Source organism: Thalassophryne amazonica, chromosome 12 (genome assembly GCF_902500255.1).
Source record: "Thalassophryne amazonica chromosome 12, fThaAma1.1, whole genome shotgun sequence".
NCBI classification, from domain to species: domain Eukaryota; kingdom Metazoa; phylum Chordata; class Actinopteri; order Batrachoidiformes; family Batrachoididae; genus Thalassophryne; species Thalassophryne amazonica.
This window is the reverse complement of record NC_047114.1, coordinates 63,261,236-63,285,928: the sequence shown is the minus strand read 5'-3', so window position 1 is coordinate 63,285,928 and position 24,693 is coordinate 63,261,236. Positions and strand designations below refer to the sequence as shown.

Sequence of the window (24,693 nt, the reverse complement as noted above, 5' to 3'; positions counted from 1 at the left end):
TAAAATTTCTGGCACGCAGCTGCGCACAGTTTAGAATAGTTCACAGTGAGATTACTCATTGACACTCAAGATTGTGTGTCAGTGCAGGGATCAAAGTGTCAAGGTGGCTTAAACTTCATGTAATTACATTTATGCTCAGTGGAAATTGATGGAACATTGACATGATTTACTATTCTTTTAATCCTAGAATTTTATTTCACTTATGAACAAATATCAACGCAAAAAAATATGGATTCACTCCAATTTCAGTAAGGAGATTGTGGTATATTTCCATTTTTTTTATTTGATAGTAATGCAAGTTTTCTTTCTGTTTTCAGGAAAGCAGGTGGTTGTGTCTTTATAATTTTCGGGGGCCAACTGGATAAACAGGTATCAGTGTGTCTGTCTGAGTCCATTGTCCCACAAAGATGGATTTCCAGCACAGAGCTGGTGGTAAGACGGGTAGCGGTGGGGTGGCATCTGCCTCTGAGAGTAACCGTGATAGGCGAGAACGGTTACGTCAGCTTGCTCTTGAGACCATTGACATTAACAAGGACCCATACTTTATGAAGAACCACTTAGGATCATATGAGTGCAAACTTTGTCTGACACTTCATAATAATGAGGTGAGGAGCCACATCCTGAAATTTGTGATTTATATTTTCTGAACTATGTATGCTTTCCGTTTTTTTTCAAATAATGATTACTTTGGTTACAGGGCAGCTACCTGGCTCATACTCAAGGAAAGAAACATCAAACCAATTTGTAAGTCTCAAACTTGTTGAACTGCAGTTCTCATATTTGCACATCCTAAAGCTGTTTCTGTGTTATCTTTTAGCCATATTGTGATTTGTCTAGGTACGCGCGTATGACCTAAATATGGCGTGTGCTGCTGTGGCGGTATCAGCTGCACCTGGCTTGCGAGACTTTCCAGGCAGTAGTGCTGAGTTTGTACTTCGAGGAATGCATTTATTTTTTGACAACCGGGAATCTCCCTGTTTGATGACGTAGATGAAATCCCCCCTGCAACCTCGTTTTTAAACGGTATTCCTGTGACGAGTAGAAGTTAGGAAATTCCATGAAAAAGTGAATTAAAAAATTGAATTGAAAATTTGCGTCAGAAACATAAGGGTGAACATAAAAACACAAACATCGTAAAGGTGAGTAAGATTGGTTTTCAAATAATATAGAACATGTAATTTGTGTGACTATGTACCTTTCTGTGAAGTTTGGTGGTGATCGAAGCCTTCGCATGCATATTTTTTGATCCGCAACACTGATGTCAAGACGGCGAGACTGCGAACATGGTGACATAGCTGTTTCTTTTTTTTAGCTTGGAAACTACTGTCAGAAAACAGTGTTTACATGGCGGATCGTTGCAAATCACAAATTTAAATGATATAATAATGAGGTTTAACAGAGTACCATCATTTTGAAATGTAAACAATGAGACACCAATCACAGCTTTCTGGTGTTTTTCCCTTAAGCACACAGACGTAAATTACCAAGATCTTTCGACCTTCAAATGCTTATGACTTTCTTCATATGTGACATAGATCAAATATTTAAACACCATTTTGAAGGTCTCTGTAGGCTTTTTCCAACCATACCATTTCTGTTACAGTTCCTTTAACTTTTTTTTTAATAACGTACCTAATTTGTCCACTTTCCATCTGTGGAAAGTGGACAATTGGAATTCTTGGAAGGAATGGTGAGATTCTGTGAGCCTTCTCCCATCTGTCTTCATCCAAACTTTTTGCCTAAAATTCAGTTAGAACCTATCAGCTGCTATTATGCAGATGTTGGGGCCTGTGTGACACGTACCTCAAAATTTCGTAAGAAGTGGCTTCGGATTCAGATATACATGATTCCACTGTATTTAAACATCTGTTGAACCAATTACTTGATTAACTGTGACAAATTGGCTATTGTTTTTGCTATAGAGCACGGAGAGCAGCCAAAGAGGCAAAAGAAGCTCCAGCTCAGCCAGCTCCAGAGAAAGTGAAGGTTGAAGTGAAGAAGTTTGTCAAAATTGGTCGACCAGGATACAAAGGTAGGCTGCTCAGGTAGTCATGTATTTGTGCAGACATTTTTCATTATAGTAATGCCACTGCATGCTGCGAGTTGCTTTAATGTGCTGTCTTTTTATTTTTCTACTTTACAGTTACCAAACAGAGGGACCCAGAGACTGGACAACAATCTCTACTTTTCCAGGTTTGCAATATGTGTTAATTTAGAAGGTGGTAATGCTAAAATAATGTCAGCATAACTTAAAAGGTTACAGTTGGGAAAATGTAGATTTACTGCTGGTTGTAATTTGTTACTTTTGTACATTGGGCTACAATCAATAGGAGTGGTATTTGATGATGAGTGGTATTAATGTCTAAGGTTGAGCATTATTGGGTCTGTTTAGGATTCTAGCTTAAAATCAGGTTAGGTAGGATGAGGAAAGCCACAAATATGAAAATGACTACGGCTCTTCTGGTTAGCAATCTTATCAAACAAACATGTAGGATATGATATCAGTTTGGGATAAAGGTGAAAATGTGCAAATGAAAATACAACTACAACACACATTAAGCAGAACAACTAAATTGGGGAGATCGGGTGAGAAAATAGTCATAAAAAAACCTCCAGAATGCATCCCTGGACATCAAAACCCCCAAATTTTCTGGGGGCCTTGAATGGCTTACAAAAATCTAATTTCACCAAAACAGAACCCCCTCATTTCAGATCGTGGCTACAGGCCTGAGATTTTAATTGGTATTGAATGAAGTACTGTGAAGTACTGGCACATGATGTGATAGTACATTTGACTGACAGTTTTGATTACTCAAAGTTTGACTTTTTACTACTTGAATCAGTTAATATAGCTTACGTTTTTACCTTGTTTTGTTCACATAAATTTTGAAATGTGGTTGATTAAACAGTTTATTTTGTTGAAATCATGTATTCTTCTTACCCAAATTTGTATGCTGAAATGCAATTTCAATTTGCCACTCACACCCCTGGATATTGAAAGATTCACACTCCTGCTAGTTCGAGCATCATTGGTCGCTATTCGTTGTACTGAGTCACACTTCACAAACAGAATTTTCAGTTTTGCAAATGGCTTTTTTAAAAAAAATTTTTTACAAATGAAAAAATGTGTTAGTTTTTACAAATAAATGTGTGTTTGTGAATATGACATTTTTTTTTTCATTTGTAAAGCAGGGGTGGTGGCCAAGTGGTTAATGCGCTTGGTTTCAGTTCAGAAGGTTCTGGGTTCAAATCCCACCCCTGCCACATTTCTCCATGTAATGTGGAGTTGCGTCAGGAAGGGCATCCAGCGTAAAACCTGTGCCAAATCAACATGCAGATCCACCTTGGATTTGCTGTGGCAACCCCGAGTGCAAACAAGGGAGCAGCCGAAGGGACTTACAAAAAAGGCATAGTAACAACGATCACACGTTTGTCACTATTCACACTCCCATCCCATCCAGTAGATGGTAGCATTCTATGCATTTGATGGGGAGGGAGTGATTGAAAGGATACTAATTTCCCATAATGATGTTTGGTGCGTGTGTTGGTTAACGCTCAAACCTTCAGAATTAGCGCATTACTTTAAAAGATATGTGTGATATTTTCACTTTGTAAAAATGACAGAGTTGGCGTTAATGTCAATAAGCTGTCCAGAATTAGTTTTGTTTCTGAATGAAACCATGAGTGACAAATGCCTTGCTTTTGATGTCTCCTGCCACTGTCTGTGTTGTTCTGTGTGAAAAGTAAGTGACACTTCCTTACAGCAGCGGGCAGGGTGCATAAAGACAAAAGCTCTAGCTCTTTGTTTGTTTTGGGTTTGTGATTGCCTTTGAATTTACTCAGAAGCTCCTGTGGTGCTTAAATTCAAAACTGGCTTATCCTTAGCCAAGTCAATACTAAAAGTTAGCAGTTAGCTGTAACTTTTGCTAAAGGTTGATTTCCAGTTAGAGGATAAGCGGTTATCGAAAATAACTTTTCGGTTAGCTGTATCCACCACTGGTTATTACACACTGCATTGTGTGTGACCGTTTTTAGATGAGACAGTGCACATTCAGTTTGGACTTTTGTGTGTGTGTGTGCATATGTATGAGTATTTTTTTTCCTTTTCTTTAATGGCTTGTTTGACTGATCAGTCTCTTACCTGACAGCAGAGGTGGGACAAAGTCACCATCAAGTAATTCTCAAGTCCTCAATCTGCAATTCCCAAGTCAAGTCTCAAGTCAGCTTGCAAACAATCGGTGGCCATTATGACTTGAGACTTGACTTGGGACTTGCTGATTCATGACTTGAAAGTGACTTGATTGTGACTTCATCCCACCTCTGCCTGACAGCATATCTGTTGTTTTTATAACATAATTTTAAAAATATATAAGTATAAACTCACCAGTTTTGATTATAATCAATATCCTGCGAGTTGGAGCTCTGTGTAGCTGCAGTTATCACAGTGAACAACAGTCATGTGACTGACGTGTGTGACTTTCATTACTATAGCAGCCAGTGTGGATTAGAGGTAGACGAAGACCAGTAAGGACACAGAAATCTGATATGGTCACTTGCTATATATAGCAGACAGTCAGTCTGTGAGATCAGATTTGAATCAAATATGCTGTAAATCCAATTTGAACGGGCAGTCTGAGAAATGTAATAGCAATTCAATCATCTGTGGTCAAAGTCCACCAGGTTTCCATAAAGACTTTGTGTAATGTGGAGGTGCATATTTCTGTTGTTGAAACTCTGCAACAGGATTCCTCCATCTTCCACCATATGACCCTTGGTTGAGGCCTCACTCGCTTCCTTTTCTTCACTTCCAAATACGTCTGAGAAAACATCCAATGCTGTCTCGCTACATTCTTCCCTGCCACCACTTTACATTCTCTAATCTTTTTCATGAAGCATCTTCTGCATAGGATATAGCCTACCTGTGTAGTTTCCTCCACTCTTACGTTTTCCTGTCATCTGTCGTTTTAAAATACATTTTTTCAACAGTCTTTTCCATCCTTTATTCAGACTCCATCATCTGTGCTTCCACCTTCCTCTCAGCACTGTATCTGTCCAATATCTCATCCCCTCTGTTCCCTTCACTTTCGTGGCTGTTGACATCTTCTCCAATCAGCGCCTTTTCTGTATTGCGTGCAATATCTACGACCTCATCTAACTCACTCCAGAAAGCTGTCTCATCTATACTCAACAAAAATATAAACGCAACACTTTTGGTTTTGCTCCCATTTTGTATGAGATGAACTCAAATATCTAAAACTTTTTCCACATACATAATATCACCATTTCCCTCAAATATTGTTCACAAACCAGTCGAAATCTGTGATAGTGAGCACTTCTTCTTTGCTGAGATAATCCATCCCACCTCACAGGTGTGGCATACCAAAATGGTGATTAGACACCATGATTAGTGCACAGGTGTACCTTAGACTGCCCACAATAAAAGGCCACTCTGAAAGGTGCAGTTTTGTTTTATTGCGGGGGGGATACCAGTCAGTATCTGGTGTGACCACCATTTGCCTCATGCAGTGCAACACATCTCCTTCGCATCATCCGTGAAGAGAACACCTCTCCAACGTGCCAAATGCCAGTGAATGTGAGCATTTGCCCACTCAAGTCAGTTACGACGACGAACTGGAGTCAGGTCGAGACCCCGATGAGGACGACGAGCATGCAGATGAGCTTCCCTGAGACGGTTTCTGACAGTTTGTGCAGAAATTCTTTGGTTATGCAAACCGATTGTTTCAGCAGCTGTCCGAGTGGCTGGTCTCAGACGATCTTGGAGGTGAACATGTTGGATGTGGAGGTCCTGGGCTGGTGTGGTTACACGTGGTCTGCGGTTGTGAGGCTGGTTGGATGTACTGCCAAATTCTCTGAAACGACTTTGGAGACGGCTTATGGTTGAGACATGAACATTCAATACACGAGCAACAGCTCTGGTTGACATTCCTGCTGTCAGCATGCCAACTGCACGCTCCCTCAAATCTTGCGACATCTGTGGCATTGTGCTGTGTGATAAAACTGCACCTTTCAGAGTGGCCTTTTATTGTGGGCGGTCTAAGGCACACCTGTGCACTAATCATGGTGTCTAATCAGCATCTTGGTATGGCACATCTGTGAGGTGGGATGGATTATCTCAGCAAAGGAGAAGTGCTCACTATCACAGATTTAGACTGGTTTGTGAACAATATTTGAGAGAAATGGTGATATTGTGTATGTGGAAAAAGTTTTAGATCTTTGAGTTCATCTCATACAAAATGGGAGCAAAACCAAAAGTGTTGCATTTATATTTTTGTTGAGTATATCTCACACTCCATTTGTGGGGCATATGTAATGTTGGCACACATCCTCATCCCTTCAAGTTCTGTTTTCACACTCATCACTTCTCCAGTGCCAACTCTTCCTTCAAGATTACACCTCTATTCCATTTCTGCTGTCTCTCACCCTTATGGTAGAACAGTTTGATCTCACCTCTTGTTTTCCTGTCCTTGCTACCTCTACACACAGTACTGTATGTACTCCGCTCTGTAATATCAGCAAACTCTCCCTTCACCATTCATACTGCCAACACTCAAAAGTTGTGACATTTACTTAAGCACTTCTAAACTTTTCTCTCTCCTGCTGCCTTCCCACTGTCCTTTTCCTTTGCCCAACTGCAGCATAGTTTGTCACTACCCTGCTGGACAGTGGTAGTGGTAGTTAGAAGTTTTTGCTTTGTCCTGAAGCCATTTCACACAAATGATCTCACTTGTAATAATGCCACATTAAATGCTGTCTGTATCATTTTTGAGATAGTACTTTCAAAAGCAAAATTTATCACTACCTTTTTTCCCTTTTTTGCTTTGTTTTTTGTTAGATTGATTACCCAGAGGTTGCTGAAGGAATTGGGCCCAGGCATCGTTTCATGTCTGCTTATGAACAGCGCATTGAGCCCCCTGATCGACGCTGGCAGTATTTGCTTTTGGCTGCTGAGCCATATGAGACGATTGCCTTCAAGGTGAGTGGGGGCTCTCCTGTCTGTTGCACTTTAAAACTTTTCTTCATACTCTGAAAAATCGTTGCACTTTTAGGTCCCGAGTAGAGAAATTGATAAAGCAGAGAACCGTTTCTGGACACACTGGAACAGGGAAACTAAGCAGGTATTGAGGCATTTACAGTGTAAATCTGTTTGTTTCCATTTGAGAAATCTGTGATTTAACAAGTCTTTCTTTTCCTGTCAGTTCTTCCTGCAGTTTCATTTCAAACTGGAGAAAGCCATTTCTCAGGCCACTGGACCAGTCCCTCCAGCAGGTGTGAAACGCGCCCCTCCTCTTACGAGTGGTGTCACAACTCATGAGAATATGCCCCCTCCCCCACCTGGAGGAATGTCTGTCCCTCCTCTTCCTCCTGGTGCCCCAGGTACCGCACAGATACCCAGTCAGATGGCCCTGCCCCCAATGCCAATGAGGCCACCGCCTCCCGAAGGCATTGTTGTATCCAATAACTGACCCCCTCCCCTACATTTTTACAAATGTTAAAAGGTTCATGTTTAGTAGGTTTTAGACATTTTTTTTGCCTTTTTTTTTTTTTTTTAAATCTTCAGGGAAGTCTTGAATTGGAACAGCATAAATGTAACCACATGGTTTTGTATGAATGTTTCATTAATAACAGTTGGTTTTGGTCAGAAATAGACCAGCTATTAAAATTCTGGTTTTGCAATTAAATGATATGGAGAGAAATGCCCGTGTCTCGGTCTGTTTGCGCAAAAGAAAATTTATTGATGTATTTTGATAACTGCAAAAAAAAAAAAAAAAAAACCTTGCAGAGGAAAAGGGACTCACTGAAGTCTGAGAGAGCGTATAAAGTGCAAAGCCTGCTTGTCACTGGATTGGCAGGATGGAAAGCGGTTGAATCTTTCTATGCACAAGATTCCTAAAGACCAGATCAGATGGACATTTTAAAACTGATTTATAGAAGTATATTGTTAACGGCTAGACAGAAATCAGATTCATCACATAAAACCATTGAGTGTAGCAAAGCCGTGGCAGTTTTACGTTGGTGTTTAAAACAAACATCCACTGATCCACAAGAATTATATTGGGTCTTTTTTCACCAGCTTTTTCTTCACCGGTACTTCCTTTTTATAAACTTGATCTTCCACATTAGTTGCCTTTCTGTGTTGGCCTTTTTTCTTGCTTATGAGTTCTTCAGTCTTAATCTTCTTAGCTCTATGGTTCTTTAATTTCACGTCTGCTTGCTTCATGAGATTTTTGTTGGGTTGTGGTTTCTTTCTAAGATGACTTGATGTGTGTGTAGTTCTTCTCTTTGACTTGACGCGGTCCTTATCCTCATCGTCTTCATCATCAAGGTCTGGCAGCCACCAGATCATTACGTCCCATAAGGATGGTTCAAGCTGTAGAATGGTGTAAAAAACAAACAAAACCCCCCCCCCCCCCCCAAAAAAAACAGTTGCTTCGAACCAGTGTCAATGTTAATTTATCTTGATTTTTATGATCAAATAAACAAATACAGCTCAGTCTGCAAATTAAAAAGTTGTAATTCATGTTGCACTGAGTCCATCAGTCCTCATATATACATATACAGTAGTGTTCAGAATAATAGTAGTGCTATGTGACTAAAAAGATTAATCCAGGTTTTGAGTATACGAGGTCTGTTAGAAAAGTATCTGACCTTTTTATTTTTTGCAAAAACCTGATGGATTTGAATCACGTGTGCTTACATGAGCAAACCTTGAACCTTCGTGCGCATGCGTGAACTTTTTTACACCTGTCGATTGCATCATTTTCTGGTAAGCAGCCTTTGTGTGGGACGTGTGCAGTGCGCTCGGCGGATTTTCATTTAAAGGAAAAAGACGGAACGACTGGAGCAGCGCCGCATCAAATTTTGCCAGAAACTGGGTGACAGCCAGGTGGAAACCATTCGGAAGATTCAGACGGCTTTCGGTGACTTTTCAGTCGTGTGACTATCCAAGAAATTGTGGAAGAGGTGGGTATGTCACAGCATGTCCTGTGAGACTTCCAACACAGAGGCGCTTTTGCGCTGCCGTCAACAGCAGCATGAATTTCACCACCAATCTTTTCATGGCCAAATCTTCTGTCACAGTGGAATATACCGAAAAAGTGCTCATGTCCACCTCTTCCGCAATTTCTCGGATAGTCACACGACGGTCCTGCATCACCACAGCATTCACTTTGGAAATGATCTGGTCATTTCAGCATGTTGATGGCTGACCGGAATGCGGCTCGCTCTCCACCATTGTGCGGACGTCTTTAAACCGGTTGTACTGCTCCTTAATCTGTGTGATGCCCATAGCATCGTCACCGAAAGCCGTCTGAATCTTCCAAATGGTTTTCACCTGGCTGTCGCCCAGTTTCTGGCAAAATTTGATGCGGCGCTGCTCCAGTCGTTCCGTCTTTTTCCTTTAAATGAAAATCCGCCGAGTGCACTGCACACGTCCCACACAAAGGCTGCTTACCAGGAAATGACGCAATCGACAGGCGTGAAAAAGTTCACGCATGCGCACGAAGGTTCAAGGTTGGCTCATGCAAGCACACCTGATTCAAATCCATCAGGTTTTTGCAAAAAATAAAAAGGTCCGATACTTTTACTTAACAGACCTCGTATTTCTTATTGTTACATGGGAAACAAGGTACCAGTAGATTCAGTAGATTCTCACAAATCCAACAAGACCAAGCATTCATGATATGCACACTCTTAAGGCTATGAAATTGGGCGATTAGTAAAAAAGAAAAGAAAAGGGGGTGTTCACAATAATAGTAGCATCTGCTGTTGACGCTACAAACTCAAAACTATTATGTTCAAACTGCTTTTTTTAGCAATCCTGTGAATCACTAAACTAGTATTTAGTTGTACAACCCCTGGCAAAAATTATGGAATCACCGGCCTCGGAGTTTGTTCATTCAGTTGTTTAATTTTGTAGAAAAAAAGCAGATCACAGACATGACACAAAACTAAAGTCATTTCAAATGGCAACTTTCTGGCTTTAAGAAACACTATAAGAAATCAGGAAAAAAAATTGTGGCAGTCAGTAATGGTTACTTTTTTAGACCAAGCAGAGGGAAAAAATATGGAATCACCCAATTCTGAGGAAAAAATTATGGAATCATGAAAAACAAAAGAATGTTCCAACACATCACTAGTATTTTGTTGCACCACCTCTGGCTTTTATAACAGCTTGCAGTCTCTGAGGCATGGACTTAATGAGTGACAAACAGTACTCTTCATCAGTCTGGCTCCAACTTTCTCTGACTGCTGTTGCCAGATCAGCTTTGCAGGTTGGAGCCTTGTCATGGACCATTTTCTTCAACTTCCACCAAAGATTTTCAATTGGATTAAGATCCGGACTATTTGCAGGCCATGACATTGACCCTATGTGTCTTTTTGCAGGGAATGTTTTCACAGTTTTTGCTCTATGGCAAGATGCATTATCATCTTGAAAAATGATTTCATCATCCCAAAACATCCTTTCAATTGATGGGATAAGAAAAGTGTCCAAAATATCAACGTAAACTTGTGCATTTATTGATGATGTAATGACAGCCATCTCCCCAGTGCCTTTACCTGACATGCTGCCCCATATCATCAATGACTGGAAATTTACATGTTCTCTTCAGGCAGTCATCTTTATGAATCTCATTGGAACAGCACCAAACAAAAGATCCAGCATCATCACCTTGCCCAATGCAGATTCGAGATTCATCACTGAATATGACTTTCATCCAGTCAACCACAGTCCACGATTGCTTTTCCTTAGCCCATTGTAACCTTGTTTTTTCTGTTTAGGTGTTAATGATGGCTTTCATTTAGCTTTTCTGTATGTAAATCCCATTTCCTTTAGGCGGTTTCTTACAGTTCGGTCACAGACGTTGACTCCAGTTTCCTCCCATTCGTTCCTCATTTGTTTTGTTGTGCATTTTTCGATTTTTGAGACATATTGCTTTAAGTTTTCTGTCTTGACGCTTTGATGTCTTCCTTGGTCTACCAGTATGTTTGCCTTTAACAACCTTCCCATGTTGTTTGTATTTGGTCCAGAGTTTAGACACAGCAGACTGTGAACAACCAACATCTTTTGCAACATTGCGTGATGATTTACCCTCTTTTAAGAGTTTGATAATCCTTAGTATAAGTATAATCTTTTTAGTCACATAGCACTACTATTATTCTGAACACTACTGTGTGTGTGTGTGTGTGTGTGTATATATATATATATATATATATATATACATATATAAAACAAAAATATAAATGCAACACTTTTGTTTTTGCGCTTAGACAGCAAAATTATTCCACAGGTGTTCCTTAGGCTGGATACAATAAAAGCCACTCTGAAATGTAAAGTTTTATCACACAGCACAATGCCACAGATGTCACAAGTTTTGAGGGAGCATGCAATTGGCATGCTGACTGCAGGAATGTCCACCGAGCTATTGCCCGTGAATTGAATGTCATTTCGCTACCATAAGCTGTCTCCAAAGGTGTTTATGTTCATTTCGCGACCATAAGCTGTCTCCAAAGGTGTTTCAGAGAATTTGTCAGTACATCCATCTGGCCTCACAACTGCAGACCACATGTAACCACACCAGCCCAGGACCTCCACATCCACTATGTTCACCTCCAAGATCGTCTGAGACCAGCCACCCGGACAGCTGCTGCAACAATCGGTTTGGAGAACCATTTGCAGAACCAAAGAATTTCTGCAGAAACTGTCAGGAACCGTGTCAGGGAAGCTCATCTGAATGCTCATCCTTATCGGGATCTTGACCTGACTGCAGTTTGTTGTCGTAACCAACTTGAGTGAGTAAAATGCTCACATTCAATGGCGTCTGACTGTCGATCAACTCTGTGAAGGTGATGTGTTGCACTAATGAGTGGCAACATGGGAGCCTCTAAACAACTCTCAAAAACCTGAAAACAAATATTGTTCAACATCATGGTTTAGGGGAAGGATACAAAAAGCTATCTCAGAGATTTCAGCTGTCATTTTCCACTGTGAGCAACACAGTGAGGAAATGGAAGACCGCAGGCACAGTACTACAACCCCTGGCAATAATTGTGGAATCACCGGCCTCGGAGGATGGTCATTCAGTTGTTTAATTTTGTAGAAAAAAAGCAGATCACAGACATGACACAAAACTAAAGTCATTTCAAATGGCAACTTTCTGGCTTTAAGAAACACTGTAAGAAATCAGGAAAAATAATTGTGGCAGTCAGTAATGGTTACTTTTTTAGACCAAGCAGAGGGGGAAAAAATATGGACTTACTCAATTCTGAGGAATAAATTATGGAATCACCCTATAAATTTTCATCCCCAAAACTAACACCTGCATCAAATCAGATCTGCTCGTTAGTCTGCATCTAAAAAGGAGTGATCACACCTTGGAGAGCTGTTGCAGCAAGTGGACTGACATGAATCATGGCTCCAACACGAGAGATGTCAATTGAAACAAAGGAGAGGATTATCAAACTCTTAAAAGAGGGTAAATCATCACGCAATGTTGCAAAAGATGTTGGTTGTTCACAGTCAGCTGTGTCTAAACTCTGGACCAAATACAAACAACATGAGAAGGTTGTTAAAGGCAAACATACTGGTAGACCAAGGAAGACATCAAAGCGTCAAGACAGAAAACTTAAAGCAATATGTCTCAAAAATCGAAAATGCACAACAAAACAAATGAGGAACGAATGGGAGGAAACTGGAGTCAACGTCTGTGACCGAACTGTAAGAAACCGCCTAAAGGAAATGGGATTTACATACAGAAAAGCTAAACGAAAGCCATCATTAACACCTAAACAGAAAAAAACAAGGTTACAATGGGCTAAGGAAAAGCAATCGTGAACTGTGGATGACTGGATGAAAGTCATATTCAGTGATGAATCTCAATACTGCATTGGGCAAGGTGATGATGCTGGAACTTTTGTTTGGTGCCGTTCCAATGAGATTTGTAAAGATGACTGCCTGAAGAGAACATGTAAATTTCCACAGTCATTGATGATATAGGGCTGCATGTCAGGTAAAGGCACTGGGGAGATGGCTGTCATTACATCATCAATAAATGCACACGTTTACATTGATATTTTTGGACAATTTTGTTATCCCATCAATTGAAAGGATGTTTGAGGATGATGAAATCATTTTTCAAGATGATAATGCATCTTGCCATAGAGCAAAAACTGTGAAAACATTCCTTGCAAAAAGACACATAGGGTCAATGTCATGGCCTGCAAATAGTCCAGATCTTAATCCAATTGAAAATCTTTGGTGGAAGTTGAAGAAAATGGTCCATGACAAGGCTCCAACCTGCAAAGCTGATCTGGCAACAGCAGTCAGAGAAAGTTGGAGCCAGATTGATGAAGAGTACTGTTTGTCACTCATTAAGTCCATGCCTCAGAGACTGCAAGCTGTTATAAAAGCCAGAGGTGGTACAACAAAATACTAGTGATGTGTTGGAGTGTTCTTTTGTTTTTCATGATTCCATAATTTTTTCCTCAGAATTGAGTGAGTCCATATTTTTTTCCCTCTGCTTGGTCTAAAAAAGTAACCGTTACTGACTGCCACAATTTTTTTTCCTGATTTCTTATAGTGTTTCTTAAAGCCAGAAAGTTGCCATTTGAAATGACTTTAGTTTTGTGTCATGTCTGTGATCTGCTTTTTTTTTCTCCAAAATTAAACAACTGAATGAACATCCTCCAAGGCCGGTGATTCCATAATTTTCGCCAGGGGTTGTAGTTAAGGCTCGAAGTGGCATACCAAGAAAAATCTCAGATAAGCTGAAGCGAAGGATGGTGAGAACAGTCATAGTCAACCCACAGACCTGGTCAAAAGACCTACAACATGATCTTGCTGCAGATAGTGTCTCTGTGCATCGTTCAACTATACAGCGCACTTTGCACAAAGAGAGGCTGTATGATGCTGTAATGCAGAGGAAGCCTTTTCTGTGCACACGCCAAAACAGAGTTGCTTGAGGTATGCTAAAGTACATTTGGCAAGCCAGCTTTATTTTGGAATAAGGTGCTGTGGACTGATGAAACTAAAATTGAGTTATTTGGACATAAGGTGAAAAAGAAGACAGCATTCCAAGAAAAACACTTGCTACCTACAGTAAAATTTGGAGGTGGTTCCATCATGCTGTTGGGCTGTGTGGCCAGTGCAGGTACTGGGAATCTTGTTAAAGTTGAGGGTCACATGGATTTCAGTCAACATCAGAGGATTCTTAAGAACAATGTTCATGAGTCAGTGACAAAGTTGAAGTTGCGCCGGGGCTGGATCTTTCAACAAGACAATGACCCTAAACACTGCTCAAAATCTACTAAGGCATTCATGCAGAGGAACAAGTACAACATTGTGGAATGGCCATCTCAGTCCCCAGACTTGAATATTATTGAAAACCTATGGTGTGATTTTAAGTTGGCTGTCCATGCTCGGAAACCAACCAACCTGAGATGTTTTGTAAAGAAGAATGGTCCAAAATACCTTCAACCAGAATCCAGACTCTCACTGGAAGCTATAGGAAGCATTTAGAGGCTGATATTTCTGCAAAAGGAGGATCTACTAAATATTGATCTTTTTTTTTTTTCTGTTGGGATGACAAAATTTATGCACCTGCCTAATTTTGTTTCAAGAATTATTGCACACATTCTGTAAATCCTATAAACTTCATTTCACTTCTCAAATATCACCGTGTTTGTCTGCTATATGATATATTTAACTGAAATTGCTGATCCAAACAGACAATGATTTATAAAGGAAAATCATGGAAATCATCAGGGGTGCCCAAACCTTTACATACAACTGCGTGTATATATACATATATATATATATATATATATATATATATATATATATATATATATATATATATATATATATATATATAATAAAGTGTGGGTGTGTGTGTATGCATAAATAATGACTTTTCTTCATTTACCTCTGTTGGGCATGGTCTGTGTTGTAATGCACCTGAGTGCTGAGCAGTCACTGCACATTCTTCCACTTCGTCTGGTGCCCCATGCACAGCTTCTGTTTATTATTTTTAAGAGACGCTATATTCAGTCACATGGCAACGGGAACAGTTTTCAGCCACTGGTTTTGGTTTTGCTTGGCTTGTGTACTTGCCGTGAAGTTTGTGAAACCCCGAGGTGATCACCAGGATGGTAATGGTCACAAACAGGCAGTGGTTGAGCGTTATGTTCTCCCAGGGAGTTTCAGTCTCACTCAGATTCTGGGTGGGCAAGGTTTTAGATGGGTATGCTGAAGGAGATGAGGTAATTGTTGTGATCTGTTGTGCATATCACACACCTTACTTCTAAAGTGGATGACTGTTGTGGAGAATCTGAGGAAGATGGGAGTGACTCACCCGTTTCAGAGAAGCTAGGATCTTTGGCAGAAATTTTGGGTTCAGGGCCCGGCCGAGGTGGACTCATTTCCTGCCAGAGCATATGCAAAGTAACCGTTAACAAATTTAGTAGGACTATGGAAATGGGACAAATGGTGCTTGGTGGTTGTTTTTCCAACTGACCTCTTGGATATTCTTGGTAGCATACGTTTCTGCAACAGACAAATGGAGATTTAAGGAAGCGTGCTCTAATGAATTAGAAACAAAACTCCAAACAAGCATGTAGTCAATCTGGATTTGTATACTGTGCCTCACATTTACTATTTCTATTTCATTGCAAACAGTCTGAACCAGAGAGATTTTGGTCCTGATTTACTCAGTTCCCAGATAAAGAGTGTTAAGTTGTGTAGACAAGCCAAACTTTTGCACGTTGGGGTGGTGACAGTTTTGTGGCTGATTTGCTAAGAATAATTAACAGAGGGTTGTAATGTGACCTAGACAGCAGTATGTAAATGATGATTTTGTGTGTGTGTGTGTCTGTGTCTGTTAATGGTCATGATCTCAAAATGAAATTCAATCAGTCACTTACATTATGTACCTTGTGCTTTGTCACACAGAGTCTACCACATAACTGAGCATGTTCACAGGCTGGCAATTTTAAGACAGACAAACAAAACTCCTGTTTCAGACATTGTTCCAGTGCTGCAGTGGACATCAGTTGAAAGCAACACGTTACCATAATCAGATTTAAATTAAGCAAAAGCATGAAGCAGTGTCTGCATCAGTCCTGGACAGAATTGGTGGAATCTTCACAGTATTTCTGTGGGGGGGAACATTCTTTGTAGTCTCCCTAATGTGTAGGTGAAAGGACAATGTCTGGCCAAAAGTCACCCCATCATACTGTATTCACGTTTCTGAGTGCCCTGGGTGTTCTGTGTGAAATTCTTCCTGACATTTGACACAATTTCATTTCAATAAAATGTCTGATTTGATTGCTGTTTTTTTCCTCCTCATTGTAAAACTTAAAAATAGCATTGAGTTTGTTCTGTCACAGTGCCAGTTCTGCAGTCTCAGTGAGGTTGTGATATTTTTCTGTCAATCTCCCACTGAAAATAACACTGGTCAAAAAAATTTTTCTTTTTGCCTCAATGGGCTTTGAAAACTGATTTAGGGTAATTGTGAAGAGCTGAATGTGACTCTGAGCTCAGATTTCCTCTATCACATCACATTTGTTTGCAATCTACATGATCCATATTGATGGAATTATACAAAAGTTGCTCATTCACTCACACGTTTGACACCTCTAATCATGCACAAATCAGCTTCAAAAGCATAGTTTTTAAACCAGGTTGGGAAAAGGTGCATGAAGAGCTGTAATATAATTTATGGCGCTGAAGAGGTTGTGCGAGACTGCAGCTTTTGCTTCAGTGCTTGATACGAGAAATATGTTTTCATATCTTAAAAACGTGATTGGTGAAACTAACCAGATTTGTATTCAGCACCCCCAAATTACCCAAAATCCATTGAAAAACTCCATGCAAGAAAATTGTGTTGACTAGTGTAATTGAACATCCAATTTTCATCTCAAATACAGTGCATCCAGGAAGTATTCACAGCACTTGACTTTGTCCACATGTTGTTATGTTACAGCCTTATTCTTTTTTTTTAATTCAAGTTTTTATTGAACTTTTCTTAGGCTTGGTACATGGCAAATTAAACAAGTTTCTCCATACAGGAACAAGTAGTATATGCTTAAAAATTGACTCCAGTAACAGACTCCACACGTTTGTCCCCAAAATAGGCAAGAAATACAAAACATAGTGAGTACATGATGATATCCACTCATACCTTCACATATGCATACCCCCCATACCTGAAATACTTCTATGTACATCATCTAGACATGTTGCTGAGGTATACAGTATTACAGAATCCCACTTGGGGAAAACACAACAGAACCAAAATCCTACTGGAGGTCATTATTTACCTTTATGTAATTCCAAAACCTGTCCTAAAGGGTCACCCCCTCCTCCCTGTCATCACTCAGTCTACTAAGCATACATTCATAGGATGCAGTTGCAGTCATTGCACACTTGTGGAATTTCTGATGCCTTCCAATGTCTTAAGATGACTCAACAAGCTGTTGTTGTACCCACTGAAATGACAGAAAAGTTAGCTTTGGTTATATTAGGTAACTGGGACCTATCCCCAGCAAACAGAGCTCTGGACTTGAGAGAATCTCTGCTCCAAGCCAGTCACTTAAAATATTTAGAATCAGAGTCCAAAAGGGTCTAATTAAGACACATTCCCACATACAGTGGAGGAAGGTACCAGTTTCATCCTTGCATTTCAAACACAAATCATCACCCAAGATCCTATACAGTCTGGATGGTGTGTGATAGTATCTATGTGTTTAGCTGATCAGAGTCAATCCTGGGAGAAGAATGAATACTTTTATAAAATTGTGAGGCTTTTCGTTTACCAAGTGGAAGTTTCATATAATCATTTATCATATTATCAATAATATTGCATGGCTTTGAGGTAATGCAAGTCCTCATTTGCAAAAATTTCCAAAAGTTATCTTTTACCACCAGATCAAATTTCTGGAACAGTTTATCATATGACAAAAACACCCCATCTTCAAGTAGGTCTTTAATGGTGCTCAGACCCTTAGCGTGCCATTGTTTCCAATACACAGGCTTCTTCTCAAGACAAACATCCAGATTATTCCACAATGATGAATATCTTTGTAGAGTGTGTGTAAGTTTAAACATTTTATGTACTTTGGTCCAAACATCCCTTAAATGTAGAAGTATTGGGTTTTAAATGTTAGACAACCTTTGTGATAATACTTCAATAATGGAAAGGCGAACATATCTCTTTTTCTACCTTCATACATGCTGTTTCATCTTCTGCAGCCTGCCAGTATCTTGCTAGTTTAGCCATCTAAAAAGCTAAATAATACAATCTAAGATCTGGCAGGCCCAGCCCTCCCTTCTCTTTATGTGCATATAACTTTCTCAGTTTAATTCATGGTCTTTTCCCAGCCCATAAGAAATGTTATATTGCATCATCCAGTTTCCTAAAGATGTTGGATGGTATCTTAATTGTAGCATCATTGCCACATAGCTGAACTGTGGGGCAATTATCATTTTTTAACATTAATTTTTCCCCACAATGTTAGTTTTAATTTTTCCCACTTATCAAGATTTGTTTTTATTTTTTTAAGTAAAGGGCTAACGTTTACGAGGTCTGTTAGAAAAGTATCCAACCTTTTTATTTTTTCAAAAACCTGATGGATTTGAATCACGTGTGTTTGCATGAGCAAACCTTGAACCTTCGTGCGCATGCGTGAATTTTTTCACGCCTGTCGGTTGCGTCATTTGCTTGTAAGCAGCCTTTGTGTGAGGATGGGTGTAGTCTCTCGTCGTTTTTTCTTTGCAAGGAAATGGCGGAACGACTGGAGCAGCGCGACTGCATCAAATTTTGCCAGAAACTGGGCAACAGCCAGGTGGAAACCATTCGGATTATTCAGACGGCTTTCGGTCACGATCCTATGGGCATCACACAGATGAAGGAGCGGTACAACTGGTTTAAAGACAGCCGCACAGTGGTGGAGAGCGCGCCGCGCTCCGGGCGGCCATCAACATGCTGAAATGACGGGATCATTCCAAAGTGAACGCTGTGATGATGTGGGACCATCGTGTGACTATCCGAGAAATTGTGGAAGAGGTGGACATCAGCACTTTTTCGGCACATTCCAGTGACAGAAGATTTTGCCATGAAAAGTGTTGCAGTGAAATTCATCGGCACAAAGCTGATGGCGGAACAAAAGCGCCTCTGTGATGAAGCCTCACAGGACATGTTCAGGACATTATCAGTTGAAGTTCTATTTTTGATTAAACTAACCTGAATGGGATGAATGATGCTCGGTTAAACCAGTTGTAAATGTGTCGCTAAGATTTTTGTGAGGATCTTACAGTCAAGATTGAGCAGACTGATAGGTCTGAAATTAGAAGGATCAGCTGTGTCTTTACTTGTTTTGGGAATTAGTGAAATTACAGCTTTGTTAAAAGTTGGAGCTGCACGACCCCTATCAAATATCTCTTGATACACCCTTTGTAAAACTGGAACAACAATATCTGCAAAGGTTTTATAATATTCCACTGGGAGTCCGTCATAACCCGGTGACTTCCCATTTTTCATTGAGAAAATCGCCTTTCTTATTTCGTCCATGGTTATAAGTGATTCCAGACCAGCTACTTCCTGCGGTGGGAGCTTAGGTACATCTACAAGAAGAAACTGTTCCATATCTTCTTGTGAGGCACCACACAGTAAAATCACCAGTGTACAATTAACACCGCCAGTGTACATATGAGTCAGACCATATGTACACTGGCGGTGTTAATTTAACATTGTCAGTGTTAGTTTTACACTGGTGATTTTACTGTGCAGGAGATATGGAGGATGTGTACAACTTCTCATAATACTGTTGGAATGTTCTATTTATATCTTTAGCATCAAAAAATTGTGCATCCCCCTGTTTTATAACCGGTATGGTATTAGCAAAAAATTTTTTCCTTCACCTGTCTGGCTAATAATTTCCCCATTTTTTCCCCGCCTTCATGAAAGGTTGTTTTCAACCTATAACGAGCATATTGTTAGATATATTTCTGTGTATGATTATGGTTTTCTGTACTTGTTTCTGTACTTGTTTTGGTATTAAAGTAATTATTTCATTTAGGGTTATACTTTTAGTTTCATTCTTATTCTCATTTTCCTTTGTTCTCTCTTGGTATGTGCATGTAGAACTGGATTTAACCAGTTTGTACCACTTAGGATAAAGAGAGTTAGGTTACAATTATAAATCATATGTCTCCCGTTATTGCACAGGCCTGGGGTAGGGGGATGGACCTCCCTTGAATGCCCACAGGGGCCAATAAGAGAAGGATTTTTCAAAATAAGCTCCACCTCTGTCACGCATATGTAATCCTGTATAAAAACTGCTTGTATCCATTGCTCTGGGTTCTGTAAGAGCGGATCTTGTCTGTAAGAGAAGTTCTTGCAGGGCCCAGGCTTGATTATTTTTGCTGTGACTTTGATTAAATTTAAAAGGGTGGGATAGTTTGTACTTGAAGTTTGTACTTTGTAAGGGGCAGTATTGCAGAAAGAACTGGGGGAAGAATTAACATTATTCTGCTTTTTTATTATAGATATCATGTAAAGAGTATGTAAGCTTACTGATTTCTTGAAATTTCTTATTAGAGAAGTGTTTTGACAGGCAGTGGCGGTCCTAGAGTGATTTACCCCCCCGCGCACACTAACGTGGCCACCACCTCCGCCCCACCACCCATGAAAACACTAACTTCGTCCAGAACACCCACAATCCGATAGAAGTCAGAAAGAGTGATAGAGTCAGTCTCCAAACACAAGCAGCTACAAAAAAAAAACCCACCAGAAAAAGAAGCTCGATTTGTCGCTAGTCGTTTTTAACAAAGAAAATGCCACTAAGAGGATTAGGAAAGTCTCCGGTTCAACTTAGAACAGAATGAAAATGCTCCCACGGATGTTTACACCAAAAGATCGCTGATTCGCTCATTTCGCTGTCAATCAAAAAGGGATTCAGCCTCAGACAGATTATCCAATCATCATGCAGAAGCTGAGCGCCCACTGCTCCATAGACCCCCAGACACGCTGAGCGTCCGATGGGCGGGACAAAGCCCAGCATTTATCCAATGACTCGTCTCGTTTCGCTGCATGCTTTGTGTCTCTATTGAACTCTGTGGACCGTTAAAGCACTGTGAAGCTGCGGGAATGAGTGAGGGGAAAGCCGCGTCGTTACCAGTGATAAGAAGCTGATTCTGAACAAAAGTTGAGCGCGTTGTAACCACGAACTCCGCCGTCAGGACAACCCCCCCACCCGTTTTTTTTTTTTTGGACAGGGGTTCCTCCCTGCGATGCCGCCCCGCCTCCAGGACCGCCCCTGTTGACAGGTCTAATTCCTTATCTTTTATCTCCTTCTCCAAATCTTTAATCCTGGTAACGTTCTCTCTTTTCTTTTTAGTGGCTTGTGCTATATATTTTCTTCTCATATATGCCTTTGAGGCTTCCCACACAGTAGCTATTTCTTCAGTACTACCATTGTTAATTTCAAAAAAGGTTTTTAAATCTTCCATTGTATTTTTAAAAGTTGAGTCCGACATCAGGCCAATATTTAGTCTCCATCTGCCTCTCCTTTCAGTTTTCAGATTGGCCTTAATGAACAACTCCACTGGTGCATGGTCTGTAAGGGAGACTGCCTTATGTCACAGTCAGCCACGTTATCTGTCAGGGAAGTACTTATTAGAAATAAGTGGAAATTCTGGAATAAGTTTTGCGGCAGTGGGAGAAGAAAGTAAAATCCTTCACATTTGGCTTGGAGGATGTTCATTCAGTTGTTTAATTTTGTAGAAAAAAAAAACAGATCACAGACATGACACAAAACTAAAGTCATTTCAAATGGCAACTTTCTGGCTTTAAGAAACACTATAAGAAATCAGGAAAAAAAAAAATTGTGGCAGTCAGTAATGGTTACTTTTTTAAACTAAGCAGAGGGAAAAAAAAATATGGAATCACTTAATTCTGAGGAAAAAATTATGGAATCATGAAAAACAAAAGAATGCTCCAACACATCAGTAATATTTTGTTGCACCACCTCTGGCTTTTATAACAGCTTGCAGTCTCTGAGGCATGGACTTAATGAGTGACAAACAGTACTCTTCATCAATCTGGCTCCAACTTTCTCTGATTGCTGTTGCCAGATCAGCTTTGCAGGTTGGAGCCTTGTCATGGACCATTTTCTTCAACTTCCACCAAAGATTTTCAATTGGATTAAGATCCGGACTGACATTGACCCTATGTGTCTTTTTGCAAGGAATGTTTTCACAGTTTTTGCTCTATGGCAAGATGCATTATCATCTTGAAAAATGATTTCTTCATCCCCAAACATCCTTTCAATTGATGGGATAAGAAAAGTGTCCAAAATATCAACGTAAACTTGTGCATTTATTGATGATGTAATGACAGCCATCTCCCCAGTGCCTTTACCTGACATGCAGCCCCATATCATCAATGACTGTGGAAATTTACATGTTCTCTTCAGGCAGTCATCTTTATAAATCCCATTGGAACGGCACCAAACAAAAGTTCCAGCATCATCGCCTTGCCCAATGCAGATTCGAGATTCATCACTGAATATGACTTTCATCCAGTCATCCACAGTCCACGATTGCTTTTCCTTAGCCCATTGTAACCTTGTTTTTTTCTGTTTAGGTGTTAATGATGGCTTTCGTTTAGCTTTTCTGTATGTAAATCCCATTTCCTTTAGGCGGTTTCTTACAGTTCGGTCACAGACGTTGACTCCAGTTTCCTCCCATTCGTTCCTCTTTTGTTTTGTTGTGCATTTTCGATTTTTGAGACATATTGCTTTAAGTTTTCTGTCTTGACGCTTTGATGTCTTCCTTGGTCTACCAGTATGTTTGCCTTTAACAACCTTCCCATGTTGTTTGTATTTGGTCCAGAGTTTAGACACAGCTGACTGTGAACAACCAACATCTTTTGCAACATTGCGTGATGATTTACCCTCTTTTAAGAGTTTGATAATCCTCTCCTTTGTTTCAACTGACATCTCTCATGTTGGAGCCATGATTCATGTCAGTCCACTTGGTGCAAGAGCTCTCCAAGGTGTAACCACTCCTTTTTAGATGCAGACTAACGAGCAGATCTGATTTGATGCAGGTGTTAGTTTTAGGGATGAAAATTTACAGGGTGATTCCATAATTTATTCCTCAGAATTGAGTGAGTCCATATTTTTTTTCCCTCTGCTTGGTCTAAAAAAGTAACCATTACTGACTGCCACAATTTTTTGTTCCTGATTTCTTATAGTGTTTCTTAAAGCCAGAAAGTTGCCATTTGAAATGACTTTAGTTTTGTGTCATGTCTGTGATCTGCTTTTTTTCTACAAAATTAAACAACTGAATGAACATCCTCTGAGGCCGGTGATTCCATAATTTTTTGCCAGGGGTTGTACTCCAAGAAATACACCTGTGGGAGATGCTGCGAGAGTATGGAGTGAGGGGGTCCCTTCTCAGGGCCATCCAATGTCTGTACTCGCAATTCGAGATCTGTGTTCGGGTGCTCGGCAGTAAGTCTGACTCGTTTCCGGTGGAGGTTGGCTTCCGCCAGGGCTGTGCCTTGTCACCAATCCTGTTTGTGATACTCATGGACAGGATATCGAGGTGTAGTCGGGGGAGGAGGGTTTCTGGTTGGTGGGATCAGGGTCTCATCACTGCTTTTTGCAGATGATGTGGTCCTGTTGGCTTCATTGGCCGGTGACCTCCAAGACTCACTGGATTGGTTCGCAGCCGAGTGTGAAGTGGGTGGGATGAGGATCAGCACCTATAAATCTGAGGCCATGGTTCTCAGCAGGAAACCGATGGATTGCCTACTCCGGGTAGGGAATATGGCCTTTTTTTTTGCCAGCTTGCACTCGGCCGAGATGGACGCACTTTTCTCTTCTCCCTCCCTCCTTATCTTTCCTGCTTCTGTGGCGTGTTGTCTGTGAGGCTGCAGCTTTGCTCTTCTGGAAAACGACAAAAATGGATCTGTTGAAGTGGTCTCTGAACGCAATTGACACTATTTTTTCTACAAGACATTCGGGGGCGGAGGACCCGACCTGTCCTGCTGGGACGCATGTGATGGGTTACGTGATGGACTCATGGAGGAGATGGCAGGTCATGTGCCTTTACATGCTTTCTGTGGAGGACGTCGAAGATGTGTACATATTCGGCTTGGTGGTGACCGGCTTTCTGATGTGTGGAGTGGGCACTATGCTGGTTTACCGGAAAATCAAGAAAGTGGAAACAGCTTTGATTGGTCCTTCCAGGCTGCCCTACATGATTGATTCAATTGGAAAGGCAGTGGCTGCGCAGTCGGCGGGGGTTAACCGCACATTGGAAAACATCTCGAACAGAATTGCAGCCCTGGAAACCCGCTCTGACCGTCTGTGAAGACCACATTCTACATTCAGATGCATTGAGAGCCACTCTGTTCTCAGAACTGTGGAATCTTTCAGGCATCTGCTAATCTGGGTATTCATTTGGCTTCCCCAAATACAGCTGCACTTCAAGGTCGCTGTGATAAAACCTCCTCAGAAGATCAACACTTAAGCCTCGCTTCCTGGTCTTCCCCCCTCCCCTCAGCTTCTTCAGCTCTGACGTTGACTGTGTTCAGGACTGCTCAGGGCTGCCCCCTCCCCCTCCAGGATTGTCAGACAAGGCCGTTGACGGCGCCAAACAGGCTGCCT

The 24,693-nt window shown here is 40.6% G+C and overlaps 2 protein-coding genes across 5 annotated transcripts in view; one reads left to right on the top strand and one right to left on the bottom strand.

The window, feature by feature from the left end:
* Positions 1–317: 317 nt before the first annotated feature.
* Positions 318–7,715, top strand: sf3a2 (splicing factor 3a, subunit 2). Its single transcript, XM_034183370.1, has 7 exons — positions 318–605; positions 698–744; positions 1,923–2,032; positions 2,144–2,193; positions 6,854–6,994; positions 7,068–7,136; positions 7,218–7,715. The coding sequence occupies exons 1-7, from the start codon at positions 408–410 to the stop codon at positions 7,482–7,484; spliced, it is 882 nt and encodes a 293-aa protein (XP_034039261.1). The 5' UTR covers positions 318–407; the 3' UTR covers positions 7,485–7,715.
* Positions 7,554–24,693, bottom strand: part of LOC117522004 — a 33,661-nt gene continuing 16,521 nt past the window's right edge. For 2 of the 4 annotated variants that reach the window (XM_034183371.1, XM_034183372.1), the window contains exons 3-7: positions 15,534–15,562; positions 15,372–15,441; positions 15,131–15,265; positions 14,943–15,034; positions 7,554–8,389 (exon numbers count right to left, since the gene is read on the bottom strand). In XM_034183371.1, coding sequence (XP_034039262.1) covers positions 8,069–8,389; positions 14,943–15,034; positions 15,131–15,265; positions 15,372–15,441; positions 15,534–15,562 — 647 coding nt within the window. In that variant the 3' untranslated portion in view covers positions 7,554–8,068. Of the gene's footprint in view, positions 8,390–14,942; positions 15,035–15,126; positions 15,266–15,371; positions 15,442–15,533; positions 15,671–24,693 lie in introns of all 4 variants that reach the window. The other 2 variants (XM_034183374.1, XM_034183373.1) reach the window with 2 other exon arrangements.